The 14283-nt window shown below is 39.9% G+C and overlaps 1 protein-coding gene across 3 annotated transcripts in view; it reads right to left on the bottom strand.

The window, feature by feature from the left end:
* GRHL2 (grainyhead like transcription factor 2) overlaps positions 1-14283 on the bottom strand; it is a 68960-nt gene that overhangs the window by 12840 nt on the left and 41837 nt on the right. Inside the window, exons 9-13 of one of the 3 annotated variants that reach the window (XM_085316333.1) lie at positions 13580-13738; positions 7725-7812; positions 7502-7641; positions 5256-5287; positions 3696-3790 (exon numbers count right to left, since the gene is read on the bottom strand). In XM_085316333.1, the coding sequence (XP_085172459.1) occupies positions 3696-3790; positions 5256-5287; positions 7502-7641; positions 7725-7812; positions 13580-13738 (514 nt within the window). The remainder of the gene's footprint in view (positions 1-3695; positions 3791-5255; positions 5288-7501; positions 7642-7724; positions 7813-13579; positions 13739-14283) is intronic. The other 2 variants (XM_085316332.1, XM_085316331.1) reach the window with 2 other exon arrangements.

The raw sequence follows: 14283 nt of genomic DNA on the forward strand, positions 1-14283 counted from the left end.
TTTTTTTCCTGACAGGTGTGAAAACTCTGGCTTTGACTCCCTAGGGCACTCTTCCATAAACGACTTTTGGTGACAATGATGGCTTAAGAAGTCCCTGACTTATTCCTGCCCTTATGCTTTGCTATTCTGGCCTGTCTCTATGAATTTTCCTGGACAGTGAACTGTCTCAAAGAGCAGAATAAAGTAAAAAGAGTAACCCTTTTGGTGGTTGTTCTTCAGACAGATAAGGTCATCACTTCAGTTTATAAAGCCCCATAAACGTTTGTGCTAGCACAACGGAAAGGATGGCCTACAGCGGGAGAAGAAGTCAGTGAGGAGGGAAAGGGACAGCAATGATTTGATTTGGCTCAACAGTATTGCCACCGAACGTCAAGCCATGACTATGGTGATGTGACACTAGTACTTATATGCCCTCTGATCCTGCTGTCATCATGTTCATGTCATTTGGATGGTCTTGCTTTAAAAATACAGATTGTAATATTTGGAAAAAAAGTATTTTGTACCAGGCAGTGAGCTATTTTTTGAGAGCAAAWCAGATAAATTCAAATTTGTCTAACCTCTACACTACCTGGTTTCAGTTCTAAACATTCTTGCCAGCAGTGAAGGTCACTGAGCTCCCTAATGCTCCTTAGATGTTAAAAAGAGTTGCAAGAGATGGAGGTGATCAATTCATATTTAGCTGCCTATGAAGTAGCCAGATTTAGAAAACTGAAGAGTGGCAACTAGCTTTTGCTGAAGTCAAGGGAGTTTGCTGCATCTGGGGAGATTTTTGGAAGTCAGGCCACTAAACTAGGGATTTAAAAGTGAATACAGAAGAACAATGCTAGTTATCTCTTTTAAAAAGTTTAACTGCTTGGCTCATGATTGGCAAATCTGCCATGGCAGAAAACAAGCAACGGGTATGTGGTAAAAAAAGAAACTAGAAACATGATGGAACACTAAGATCTTCTGCCATAAGCCATGTCTGAGTCCAGGTACTACCAGTGCCTAACCAGACTGATAATATGAGCTAAAGCCCAACTACTAAACTCTTTGAGAAGTAGCCTCTGGAAGGAGATGTGGCATTTAGAAAAGACTAGTAGCCAGCTTTCCTTTTCCATATTTGTAGTTTTCACTAATTTCCCAGATACAAATGCTCTAGCTAGACAGAGCTACAGAGTGAATTATGTTCTCCATAGGTGCAGTTCACCTAACCGTAAGTCTTATTAATCCAAAATATGTTAGAGTAATTTAATTTAACTTTTCTGAGAGACAAAAGCTAGAAAAAAAATATGTCATTCTTCAGGCTGAGGCTTACAGGGCTGGAAATCTCCCTGGTCTGTAACACCGCTGCTAGATTCATAATTAATGGGAAACCCCAATCAAATCTGAAAGGAAAAGTGATTTGAAAACTATTAGCGAGAACTCAAAACAGGAAAAGGCCACAAGTCTAGYCAAGCAACAAGCTGTGCTGCACAGCTGGTACAGCTTAACATACTTTACATTTCTGTGTTGGGCACTTGTACCTCCCCTAGAGCTCAAGGAGATGAAAGACATAAATTCAAAAGGATGCAGCTAGCTGTGTGAGAACATGAACTTTGTTTTACTGACGGTTTGTAAACCCCTTCAGATCTCTCTTGAGGGTGGCCCAKTAATACTTTTGCTTCCACTGGACAGTATTACAATGCGATCCAACAGGCAGAGCTGAAATTGCACAAGGCAACACCATGCACCACTTCACTTCCTCAGCTGGGCTTGGCTCTTCAYTGGATGCTACTAACCTGAGTGGCTCTGATAACGACTTTGGATTACATTCTCTTTAATATATTWAATACAGAACACATACCTTTCTTACATATTACGCCAGTGCCCCATCTATATCAGTCCTTTGGAGTTATTGATTCTACWGTACCAAATATATCTGGGAGGAAAGGGGCTTTTAGCATGGCTCAGCCTGGGAAAAATAGCAGAACATTTTATTATCCAGTGACTTCTGTGGCAAAGATAGTATGGTCAAATAGGTAGCCTCAGCTGTGCTACGCTCCATTTACACAATTCCAGATGTGGGGTTCCTAATGGCAGGAAGTTCATCAGAGCAAAGGCCAAGCTTAAGGGGCTTGGCTGCCTGCCAACACAGTCCACGTTGCAAGAAGCACTGAACAGGAAGGGGATGTGAACAGAGCATCCTCCAGCTTCCCTGATTCCATGCCTCTGCTGGATTTAATTATTCAACATAGTTTTGTCACCAGCTGAAAAACATTTTTTCTTTCAAATCTTCCCCTTGAAAWTGCTGCAATTCCTGCATGATGTTAATACAATTTAATACAGCATAGGAGAGGAATAATCAAAGCAAACCAATCTCTCCTTGCTGGCAGCTCTCCACGCTTCTGGCTGGGAAATCCAGGTGAAATTGCAGGAGAAGTTCTTTACACAGCTGTCCCCTTCTGTTTGATGGAGCCCATGCTGATCAGGTGAATTGGGTTAGGACTTCAGGACAACCAGACATAAGTCTGTGGCCAGTGCTGACCTTAAGTAATTAACTGAAGATTAAATCTATTCCAAGGAGATATCTGCCTCCATGTTGTATACGTTGCATRCTTGCCCTGATTCATGGACACCATTCTAACCAACAGAGAAACTTTGCAAGTGCAGGCTCATGGGAAGTTGTTCCTGTGAAGCTCAAAGGCATTTTATAGATGGCATGGCTAAGAACAACTGAGTTCACCTCTGTGGCTTGTTACTTTGCTGTCTCACAAACTGATGGGTGAACCTCAAAACRTCTGCAAGTTTGAGTTATATGAGTTGTTCATGCTCCTGAAGTCTCCAATAAACTTATATGACAGAACTCATGAGACTGAAGAAATGACAAATAATCTTCGGAGTGTCTAAATGCAGTAGTGCAAGAAGTGATGACCTATTGGTCACTGCTCCAGCACTAAATGGGAAGTGACTGCACACAAAGCATATGTTGTGGACCAAAACACTGAATGCTCAACCTTACCTTCACTGCAAAGTTTGACAGCTTTACCTAAATCATTGCTTGAATGCTGCTCAAGTTAACCTACACTGTAGCAAACTGGTAAACAGGAACTCTCCTAATACAGAAYATGAAATGTGAGTGTGGTAATGTTACTTAGGGCAGTAACAAACTGTTAATGAAAACAAATTTTTAAACATTTCAGTTAGGTCTGCTGGAGGATATCTGACCATGCATTAACTTTCTGACTGGATAGGAAAGTTGTGAGGTGTTAGGCTCATCTCACTGTAGTCGGCAGAAGCTTGCCTGTGTACTRTCTCTGTATTTGACCCAGTGTATTTTTCATGTTTGCTTTTGATCTCAGCCAGAACAGAAAAGATGAGCAGAAGTTAAAAATAAACAATGATAGATTTGCTACTAGAACAYTTATGAACTATGTAGTGTGGTCAAAGATCAAGAAATTTTCTAGCTTTCTTATATTTTATATAAACTTGTTTATTCATCTCTTCTGGAAATARTACACAACCCATTTTCTTTTTATTGTCTGTTTTTAAATCATCAGCAGCATTTGATAAAATGTTTCCTCTTATATTGGCAGGTGTAATGCTATCTTCTTACATCCACCCCACAGTTGCATTAGCATCAAGCAACCAACTTGGTTTGAACCAACCCTGCCCTGTGCAGATTGAGAGCATAAATCCTAGAGTGCTATTTTTAACAGCTGAGAATTGACTGTTACCTCTTTTCAGACCTTCTTCTTTCATTTGCTTCAAAGGCGATGGGCCAAACTCCTCCTCCACAGGCCGGAACATCCTTTTGACCAGGACACTGCTACTAGAAAACACACCACACAAACCATGTTAGGGTAAAGTTGMACTTCCAACAAGACAGGAGACATCAGCAACATGTATGACTCACTTTGTACTCTGGCAAACCCCCACTAGCTACTCAAGTAACAACAGACCCAAAACTGGAAGGATTTAGCTTTTGATGCCTATCTGAACTCTCCARGCCTCTCAAATTGCCCAGACTGACTGATTGGGACAGGTGACAGGAAAAYCCACTTTGAAGTTGCACATGAGTTAGAAAACTCAAAGTCCCTAAGTGTTTCAATATTTATGGAAGAAAAGCGGAAAAAAGTAACAGTTAAATAAGGAGGTGAACCCMCATTTAAACATGGATTCACCTTTCCTTTCTGGCCAAGGCGACAGCCTCAGGAAATGCTGACAAGATTTCTAAAATACTTGAGACCTTGAAAGCCAGTAGTTCAGCAGCATGCAGGGCCAGGACCAGCTGGGTGCTGCAATACACCCTGCTGGGGAGCTGCCACCCTCAAGCGCCACTGCCGSAGCCTCTTCGCTGCTCCCTGCTGGGGCTCCCATCTCCACGGAGCAGGGAACTGCAGCCAGCACGCTTGGTATAGGGACACACCGTATTTCCCAAAATCCTGTGAGCCCTACCATGAGCGGGAGCTTCACAAAAGGCAAAAAAAGGGCCTAATGTTTGGAAGTCAATGTTAGCTGCAGGTGCGTAGCTGCTCCCTCCTGCAAGCCATGTTTTGCACTCATATTCGTGAATTCAGTCATCTTACTCTGCAACCTCAGATTTGAGAGTTTCAAGCAACTTCCAAAAACAGGGGAGTTGCAATTGTTACAGTTAATGCTGGTTGAACATCAGTCACAGACATTAAAGCCCTTGGACTGATAGATAGATAGATCTGTCACTATTTTAGGGATTTTCTGCAGTTCTCACAGTCCTTTCAAAGCCCAATACTTTGTGCTCCCCATTCCAATTTTCTCCCTCCCCAGGATCTCCCCTTCTCTTTCTGCCTTTCTCTTCTGSTATTTGGGCATTCTCTCTGCAGTTCCCATATTTGTCATATATACACGTGTGCTTCATATAACATAAGTATATAACAGCTTCCAAATTTCAGTGCTTTACTAAACAATTCCTGAACAGATTGCTTTTGAACTGCTTTGGGAACCTTTATATAAAAGGCACTTTATTATCAAATATATTGTCCTGCTTCTATAYTGAACCTGGCTCATCAGACCATTTTACTTGGCAATGTACGAATAAATAGATATTATAAAAAGCCAGTTCACATAAAGGAAAAAAAAAAGTTACTGGAAGAGAAACTTCTACTAGTTCTACATGTTATGGAGCTACAATTAGTGACAGAAGAATATGAAGGAAAGGGAAGAAAGGGAATCAATCTTTTTTGACTTTGTGTTTTGGGTCTGCTTTCTAAGGGTTTGGACTGCTAACTGTAAAATTTGTGGAACAATAAATGCCTTACCCTTCTCTCTCATCATCTGTATTATAGTAAACCTAGAAAGGTAGAAAAAAAAATTATTCCCAAAGCTCAGACACCTGCTGAACAGAGTAACTTCAAAAGAGAGAAAAGACGACAACTGTTTTGCAGTTCTTCATCTGTTAAAAAATCTTTTTYTTCTATAAAAGAAAACATCTATATTTCTAATAGAGAAAGTGCAGCTTAGAAAAACTGCTGTTGAATTTTGCCTAATGGAAATATATCAAAGCATTTTGACAGACACTGTCCTCTCCTCTGGTTTATATCATTTTTTCAATTATTTTACAATCCTGTAAATCAGATCACTATTCACTTAAATTACCCTTAATATGATTTAAGGCACTCATGAGATTTTATATGTATTAAATACTGTCTGAGAAACCTAATTAAACTATAAAGGCCAATACTAAACTACAGGCCTAATGGAAATACAATTACTAATGGCACAGATGATACATATCTATTTTGCACTTGCTGAGGATAGATGCAAAAGTCCAAATCTTTGTTCAGTGTAAATCAGCATAATTTACATTCATTGAAACAAATTTATAACAGCAGAAAATGTGGCTAATATTTGCAGCAGAGGTATAAAATCACAGTCCATTGTCAAAAGCTTTATAAAACAGTCAAATTCCTCACAACATGCCTGAAACRCAGGTCCATACCAACAAGTACCCGAACATCTCAGCTACTGAATTACAGTGTAAACGTGAGGCAAAGACACAGTACCAGAGTCCTGGGCTCTGCCAGAGGCAGAGGGRGGGACCTTGGACAAATTTCCAGCACTCACACTGGCAAAATTCAGAAYACATTTGTCTTTCACTGGGACCCTCAATGCTTAGCCAGAAAGGCCTTTAACTTCTGAACCCAAACATGGAAAATACTTCAAAGGGGTGTGTGCAAAGTTGAATTCTATAATATCTGTAATTTATTCAAAGTCCAGGAACTGAAAGTGGCTACAGAACACTGTCATAATAAAACATTTTTCTATTAAGAAATATAAAACACAATTGAAAAGCTTAAGATAGCAGAAATGCCAATACTGCAACTATATATAACTAAAAGTCATGACTGAACATTGCCTAAGAACTAGCAAACTGGGCATCTTCCAGTTAGTTTAGAAAATTATTTACAGGATTCCATGTACTAAGAAATGCTTCCACCTTCTTCTGTTTTGAGACAAATCACATTCTGATTTGAAAGTCATGAGGACAGAAGGTACCCAGCACTGATATGTGAGTAGGAGTCTTTCCAATTTTGGAGAATAAGTCAGTGACAGCTGTGATTGCAAYGTCTGCGGTCTTTGTGCTTTGCTCTACCACAATCCTGACTGCTTTAAAATAATGACARTTCAAATTCAGTGTCATTTAATCTTCATTATTTTCATATTTTCATATTTTATAGGAAGATGAACATAAAATTTGATCATCCACAAYTTGTCTTTATAAACACAATGCAAAGATCTTACTCCACTCTCTGAGAGGATAATAAAAAGCGGGTTCATATTTAAAAATTGTCAGACTATTTTCCCATAAGCAATAAAGTAGATTTTAAAAAGTCAAGTCAGCAAAGATTTTGTCACAATTACTGGCAATAATGACTCCCTGACTTCAGCAGTAACTCACAGTAAGCAGTAACAACATTAGTAGTAGCATGGTAGAGTTTTACTTCYTCTACTACATTTTAGAGTCCAAATATATTCTTCTAATGAATTATCAGATCTCTACGTGATGCCTACAAAAATAGGCAGTGATGTTTAGTGAGCCAGTGCTTGACCTCATTACACTGTTAAGTTTGGTGGTTGTTTTCAACCATCACAGGGAGGGGGATCTCTTCTACCACAAGGTGGCACTTCGTTTCATCAAGCCAACTGCGTTTTCAAAAGAAAAGACACCGTCAGTCACAAATCAATCTTCCATTTCAAAACTCTTGATTATTTGTTCCAGTATTTCTTATTAGCATAAAAATGACAAAACCAGAACAAAACACAAAACAGTCTGTTGTTAATGAACTATAAACTCCATTTTTGCACCCAGAACTACAAAAGGCATTTGTCTCCTATAAGGTYTTTTTTAAGTGTACTCAATGCCAGACTAGTCCAGAGCCACATTTACCAAAACTGACAAGATGAACTAGTCACCAGGAACAGTGCTTTGTTTTTGTAAAACATGACTCAAAACCTGCAGCCAGGTGGCAGGTGGACTCTTGCTCATCTCATTATTATCTCCTACCTGTCCAGTTCTTTGCAGGTTTCCAAAATGAACATCTGGTATGAACAGAACTGGCTGGGAATCCAGATCAGTCATCGTTTTGAAGAAGGTAATATCGCTCTTTTTTTGCAGAGGGAGAGCACTCAACTTCCCTTCAGCTGCTGGGAAGATCAAAGTCATGTAATTATGACACAAAACATGTTAAGTGGACTTAGCCCAAACAAGAAACACTTGTCTTACTCACAGTTACTACATGGGGCCTGAGGTGCCTGGCCTTTGCCTTTCTTCCTGTTCTGCTTCCTCTCTTCATCCCGGATTTTCCTTTCTGCTCCCTGATGCAAAAAAAAAAGACAAGATACAGGTATTATCCTACGAAGAACTCATATGAGCATCAGCCCCTGCAGTGCCTGGAACTGCAGCACCAGGCACGCTGGAAATGCTGAAACACTGGTGAGCCCAAAATCTTGAAATCCGCCAAGGTAGTTTGGGGATGTGGGATGCTGGGGCTGGCAAGCTGCTAATCCACATGCCTCATGGCTGGCAGGAACCCACAAAGCAACGGCTTGGGCAGTACACAACACCCACTGCTGACTGTGGTGTGTCACCTAGCACAAAGCTGGTGGTACCACATCACATGTAAAGTGGCCCTGAAGCCAGGACCTCAGCAAAGGCTGGCACATTCAGGCCTACGTACTTCTTCACATTACATGCTGACAAAAAGCCCCTGCAGGGCTGCTATCATCTTAGATCACGCCTACGCTAAGCTTTTTCCTGAACCCACCTGGATTTAGGGTGGGACTGCCCCATCATGGCCAGCTTTGTAAAAGCCTTTGAGATCTTCCCGTGCTAGAAAGCTACATCAACAGCTTGCTAATAACACAACAGCTTTTACAGAAACAGGCATTTCAAACAGGGATAAGTCCTCAACCAACTTGAAAGCGATGCAGACTGCCCTAGTAGGCCTCAAGAACTCCTGGGAAGTTGCAAGCTTCTGTTATGTAAATATATTCCCAACAAGTTTAGAAAATAAAACTTGTTATTGACATAAAAAGCAGCAACGCCTCCTTTGAAGTTCTAATTTACTTTATAAATATGAATATAGCCACATTGTGAAGCACATTAAAGATCCATATGCTCCCAGACAGACAGCATGCAAAATTAAAGATTTTTTTCCAGATCAAATTTAGAAGTTTATTTAAAAGAAAATGGAGAGGGGGAAGCAAAGCCAAAAATATTCACTCAAGACAGCAAAGCTCATACATGAGCCTATGATCTGAGTTTGAAAAAAAATGCAAGAAAAGATATGCTCCCGGTTCTGACCTATCAATGGCTTTCCAGAGGTTGAAACAGGTGGAAGAAAAAGCATTTCTTTAAAAGAACATCAAAGTGTCTAACAGAAACATCACCTTCACAAGCCAGTTCACACCAACCTTAATCACAGAAGTTGCCTGAATTCTAAAAGATTCAGTTATGCCCTTAATTGTCAAAATTGTGTCTATGGGCACATCTCTGTTTTTAAAGGCCTCAGGTTCTTTGACAGAAGAGAAAGAAATATGTCCTACTGTCCCTGTCCTGAAGAAGGTACATGTCTGAGGGCACTGTGCTGCACAGTGGTGTCCTTGCCATGCTAGTGATGGCCCTACCTTTCTGTTTTGCAGCTCTGATTGCTCTCAGGTAAACAGGTGAATGTTCCAAGGAATTTTGTACACTGCCAGGAGTGCGAGTTTCCTCTCAGGAAAGTAAAAGTTGAAGAGGACTCAGCCTTCTGTATGTGATAAAGAAGGTGCCACAGCTCCATCTCCTTCTACTCAAGTCAAGATCAACAGGTCATCTGGGATGCAGGCAATCCCTGAGCACAGAGCCACTTCTAACCACCAGTGTTTATCCATGTCACGATTCCCATTAGAAGATGCTGTACAAGATGAGGAAGTGCTCAGCATTTTATAGACTTCAGTTCATATAATTCACTTCCAGCACCACTAAAAAGCACAGCACAACATGAAGCTGGACTTGGCTGGCACTCTCATGTTCCACATAGCAGGGCACAGAGGGAGAAGTCCCATGGGATGGCTTGAGATCCTTTACCAGTTCCCTCCCACCAGGGCAGCTGTGCTCCCTCTGCTCCTCCCACGTACTGGTCCTAGCACTTGCTGGACCTCCGTGAACCACTGCAAGTCACTAATCCTCCAGGGAAGCAAAAAAGGGGTGGTGGAGAGTTTTCTGCTGGGTCCTGAAATAGGTCATCAGAAGGTGGGAGTGGAAGCAGCCAGACCTGTGGCAGAGCCTGGTGGCAGCGCCAGCACACTGGTGGATGGCCTCAGCTGCTTCTGCACCCAGAAACTGCCTGAACTAGGAGCAGCCTAGCAGACTTTGTACAACAGGTCTAGTACTTGTATAACCATCCATTAGCAAATCTCAGACTACAAATTTCATCTGATTCAAGATATGTTTGTTCTCCAAGTCTGTAATTCATTTAGGATTCTGTCTTGCTAGCTGTGAAGCAGCTTAGCTCCAGCCCAGCTAAGGGCTATCCAGTAGGACTATCCCAGTAAGGACTAACACTGCTATGAAGCCCASATGAATGACTTTTTCTAGATCAAAGCTAAAATATTCCATATTTTATATAATAGGCCTACAGACTTCAGCTTTCTCCTCCCTAAAGCTGAAGACTGGTAGGCAATTAGATTTGCTCAGTATCCTATAATAATCTGCTTTTATTTTACTATCCATATTGAAGACTAGAGGGAAGGAACTGCATATATTCGAAACAATGGGCAGTTTTCCCTGAGTAAAAAATAACAGGATTAATTTATTTGATTTGGAAGAACAATGCTATGGTATTTGCCAAGTCAAATGCTGCTACTTCTTTTTAGCAAAGCTAAGGACATATAGAAAATGAAAATGTCTCTGAATCTCTAGTTCTTTCATACTCATTGGTTAAAGCATCTTGCAATATATAAATATAAATAAGCCTGGTAGCAAGTTTCCCTGACAACCTACTTAAGGAATAAAAATAATACTGTCTTATGATAAAACAGCATAAGTGATCCACATATGATAAAAAGACTGCAAGGGCAGAGAGAATTAGCACTGAGAGAACAAGATGAGCACTATAACAGTGACTTGAAAATTGCCTACTGGAAAATAAACATAGACAAGACTGGAGAATGAACTGAGAACAAGCAAATGATTACAACCTTTGCAGCCTTTACTTCCATACATTTATGCTACATAAAGCAAAAGTTTGATTTGAGTCTGTGATGCTCTCTAACTTACATGCAAAAGAACAGTATATATAAGTAATTGCCTGAATAAATACTGACATATACATATAATATGTACCACTTAGCTAAATGCAGCTTTAGTTCTTCAGGCATGGTCTTTCCACAACAGTTGTGCTATGTTTCAGCTGAAGGACATTAATTTAATCAACAGACATTTTTCTACGTATCTAAGCACATTGACCTGTGATTTAACCAAGCTAACTTATAAACACTACTACTGGCCCTAAAGAGGCATCATCACTGCAGAAAGACCGTTTATAATGACACTATCAGCCACAGAAACATTTTTCTTCCATGTTTCAAATTAAGATAAATATTCAAAAATGCAATTATATTTCAATATTTACATGGGAAAAATTCACTGTGCAATTCCTGTAATAAATCTCATGAATTTCTCTTTACAGCTGTCAGAGTGGGGCACAACAATGCAATGTATACTTTTAAAATATATAAAAGGGATTGTATGTTTGTTCTTTTTTAAAATGGCCCATAATACTTTTTTAATTAAGTGTGACAAAGAGTAGAGCAAAAAAACAGCGTTCTGCAGTCTCACTGCCGTTACCAAATAGGTAGCAAGTCCTGTCCTTGTCACTAGAGGGTGAATAACAGACTTGGAAGAAAAACTGGGTGAGAGACCCTCCATTTAGCACCATGAACAACCAGTGCCCTCCCTTTTTTTTTTTTTTTTTGCAACTTGGAAAAAGATAACAGTATCCTGCCCAGTCAGCTATCTCCCTTGGAGCACAGCGAATTTTTGCAGTTGCTTCAGTAGGTGGGATAGAGCACCCTGAGCAGCGTGGGCTGTGGCCTCACCAAAGCAGGCACAGTAAATCCATGAATAGAGGCTACTGTGCACACGAAATGGTTCCTGTGCTGCAGGAATGTACATCCAAGCTTGGCTGGTACCCGAGCTTTGAGTCTTCAAATATTTATTTACCTATTAAAGCACAGTGACAACCTGAGGTCAGTAAAGTGGCACCATCATAACTGAGTGGAGTTACTCTTACAAAAGTGCCAATTAGCACAAATTGTGATGTGAATTGACCTAGATAATTTTCATTCATTTTCTTTCATCTAATTCATTTTCCACTCTGCACCAAGTTAGAAAGCACTCTGTGTGTGTGTGTGTGTACGTGTGCATACATCTATATTATACAGATACATATTCCATTACCAATTCCTTCAGGCTGTCCAGTTCCCACTTTCAACACAATTTTGATGTTCTTAACACTTTACCCTTGCAATCTTTTCTTCTACTCTGAGACAGTTTTGATTAAGTCTCAATACTCATTTCCTGCTTCCTATTCACCAAATCTGAAGTACTAATTAAGTCAACAGAGGCAGTGAACATTTATTACTCAAAATCTCTATCAGTTGTGTCTACCAGTCACCCTAGAGGAGTTTGTGCTCTGAATTTCTTTCCTTTTTTTAAATAATTCATGTTTTTCTAATTGCTTTTCCAAAACAGGTAGATAAAAACAACTTGTTACTTTGATATCAACTGAGCTTTTAACAGCCAGCGGTAGCTTCAAATCTCTGTAAATATTTGTCATTCAAAGTTACAATTAAAAACATAACACTTTGGCTGCAGGACGACCTCAGTGCATACATTTACATTCATTACTTTCAAAATTTTTCTTCCTGTAATAAAACTGATTAGCCCTCAAGATTCTGTTGTCAAGACAGTAAGAAGAGAATTAACTGAAAAAGAGGAAGGAGCAGCAGCACAAAGACCTGGAACAGTTGAACCCTTACCCTTTCTTTCTTTAAAAGTTAATGTTATGCATTGCCTGCAGCATGGCCTTTTGCCTTTCTACTCCCATCTGTAAGATGGGAAAACTAATTTGGATAACTTTCATAGTCACTTAAAATAGATGTAGGCTCTTGAACTTTGACTATAATCTAAGCATCTACTCTGCTTCAGAAAATCTTTTCCAGCAGGGATGAAGTCCACTGGCTGGCATATATAAAATATAAATGAAAAGTGGTCTTACTACACATTTAAGAAACATCACTGAGATAAAATTTTTGAGCAATTGTTCCTACTTCGTGGTCCTTATAGCTGACCATGACATTATCAGACTCATTTAAGTGGTGATCTGTTCTGAAGCTGAGGAGTACAGCCAAATCTTACCAGTTCTCACAAAAAAAGTGGGGAAACCCACTGCAAAAGGGCTGAAAGGGCCACATCTTGCAAAAAGAGAGTAAGATAAAAAAAAAAAAAAAAAAGTTGCGGATCGCAAAATGGGAATAGTTTATATATTTTTGCAGAAAACTCACAGAAGCTTCCAAAATAACTGTTTGCAACCAAACTGAAAAAAAAAAAAAAAAACAGCTGTATGTTTGGGACTCAGTGTTTTCTACTATATCACAAAAGACAGCTTAACAGGCCATTATTGAATAGTACATTTTTGTATTAGAGATCTCTACCTCAAAGTTTACATATTCCCTATCCTGGCTGCTAGAACTAAAAGATAGATCATCAGACCAGGCACTTGCATGAGCAGGTCAGTACTGATCTTCCGGAGATCCTTACATTAGGACTATTTCCTACACCATGAGTCGCATCATGCTGTCCTTATGTAGTCCAGCTGTTGCACATAAACTGAGGAATTGGGGTCCAAGAGGCTGCAAAGTAGTAAAATAATTGTGTGATAACCTGTTAGATTTATAATATAGCTAGTCCAAATTTTACTATGAAACATTATTCTTTGGAGAGAAAAACAACTTTTTACTCAGTCTAAAATACAGCAATATTAATAAACTGTCTAACAATGTCCCTCCTCTATCCATTGTAATTCTGCTTTCCACTTACCTTGTCACAGAAAACTTTGATCTGGCAGTAGGCTCGGTGGATGGGTTTATTGCTGCGATTGTTGTAGCTGTAGGTATCTATCTGAATCATCAAAGGAAGCCCCTTTACTCCTTTTTGTGAGGAGAAATCCGTGCTCAAGCAATTCACTGTGATGAAAATCTGTGTACCAGAGAGATTGCTTTAAATACATGGCGCAAACAACTATTAAACTTCTGGAAACACATGGCAATTAATGGGAAACATAAAAAGCAGATACAAAAAATAAAAACGCTTTTAATTCAGCTACTGTCTCCACTCTGACAATTCACGCATTTGTTCCCCACTTCCGTCCTAAGCCCAGTCAAGGTGGTATCATGTTGAGATAGGAAGGCAGACTTCTACAGTGTATCACTGGATCAGGAGTTCAGGTTTGAGATGAATCATTTGCTCGGCTCAACTTACTGTGCTTTGGTTCCCACCTCAGAGCTGCTTCAGAGWGCTCAAGCTGGATTCTTTTAGGAAGAGTCAGACCAGAAGATATGCCTTGGGTGCAACGCTTTGTGGTCCAGCAGCTAACGATTGCTCAGTCTCTGGGAACTGACTAGGGATAATCTGAGGTAAAACATCTCAGATGGCTGTCAAATCTAACCCTGACTGTTTCACCCTACAAACCTGCTTTGTATGTTTGTACTATATGTTAATATAGTCAAACCAAAATAAACTTG

Source organism: Rhea americana, unplaced genomic scaffold (genome assembly GCF_003343005.1).
Source record: "Rhea americana isolate MKP2758 unplaced genomic scaffold, rheAme1 scaffold_46, whole genome shotgun sequence".
NCBI classification, from domain to species: Eukaryota; Metazoa; Chordata; class Aves; order Rheiformes; family Rheidae; genus Rhea; species Rhea americana.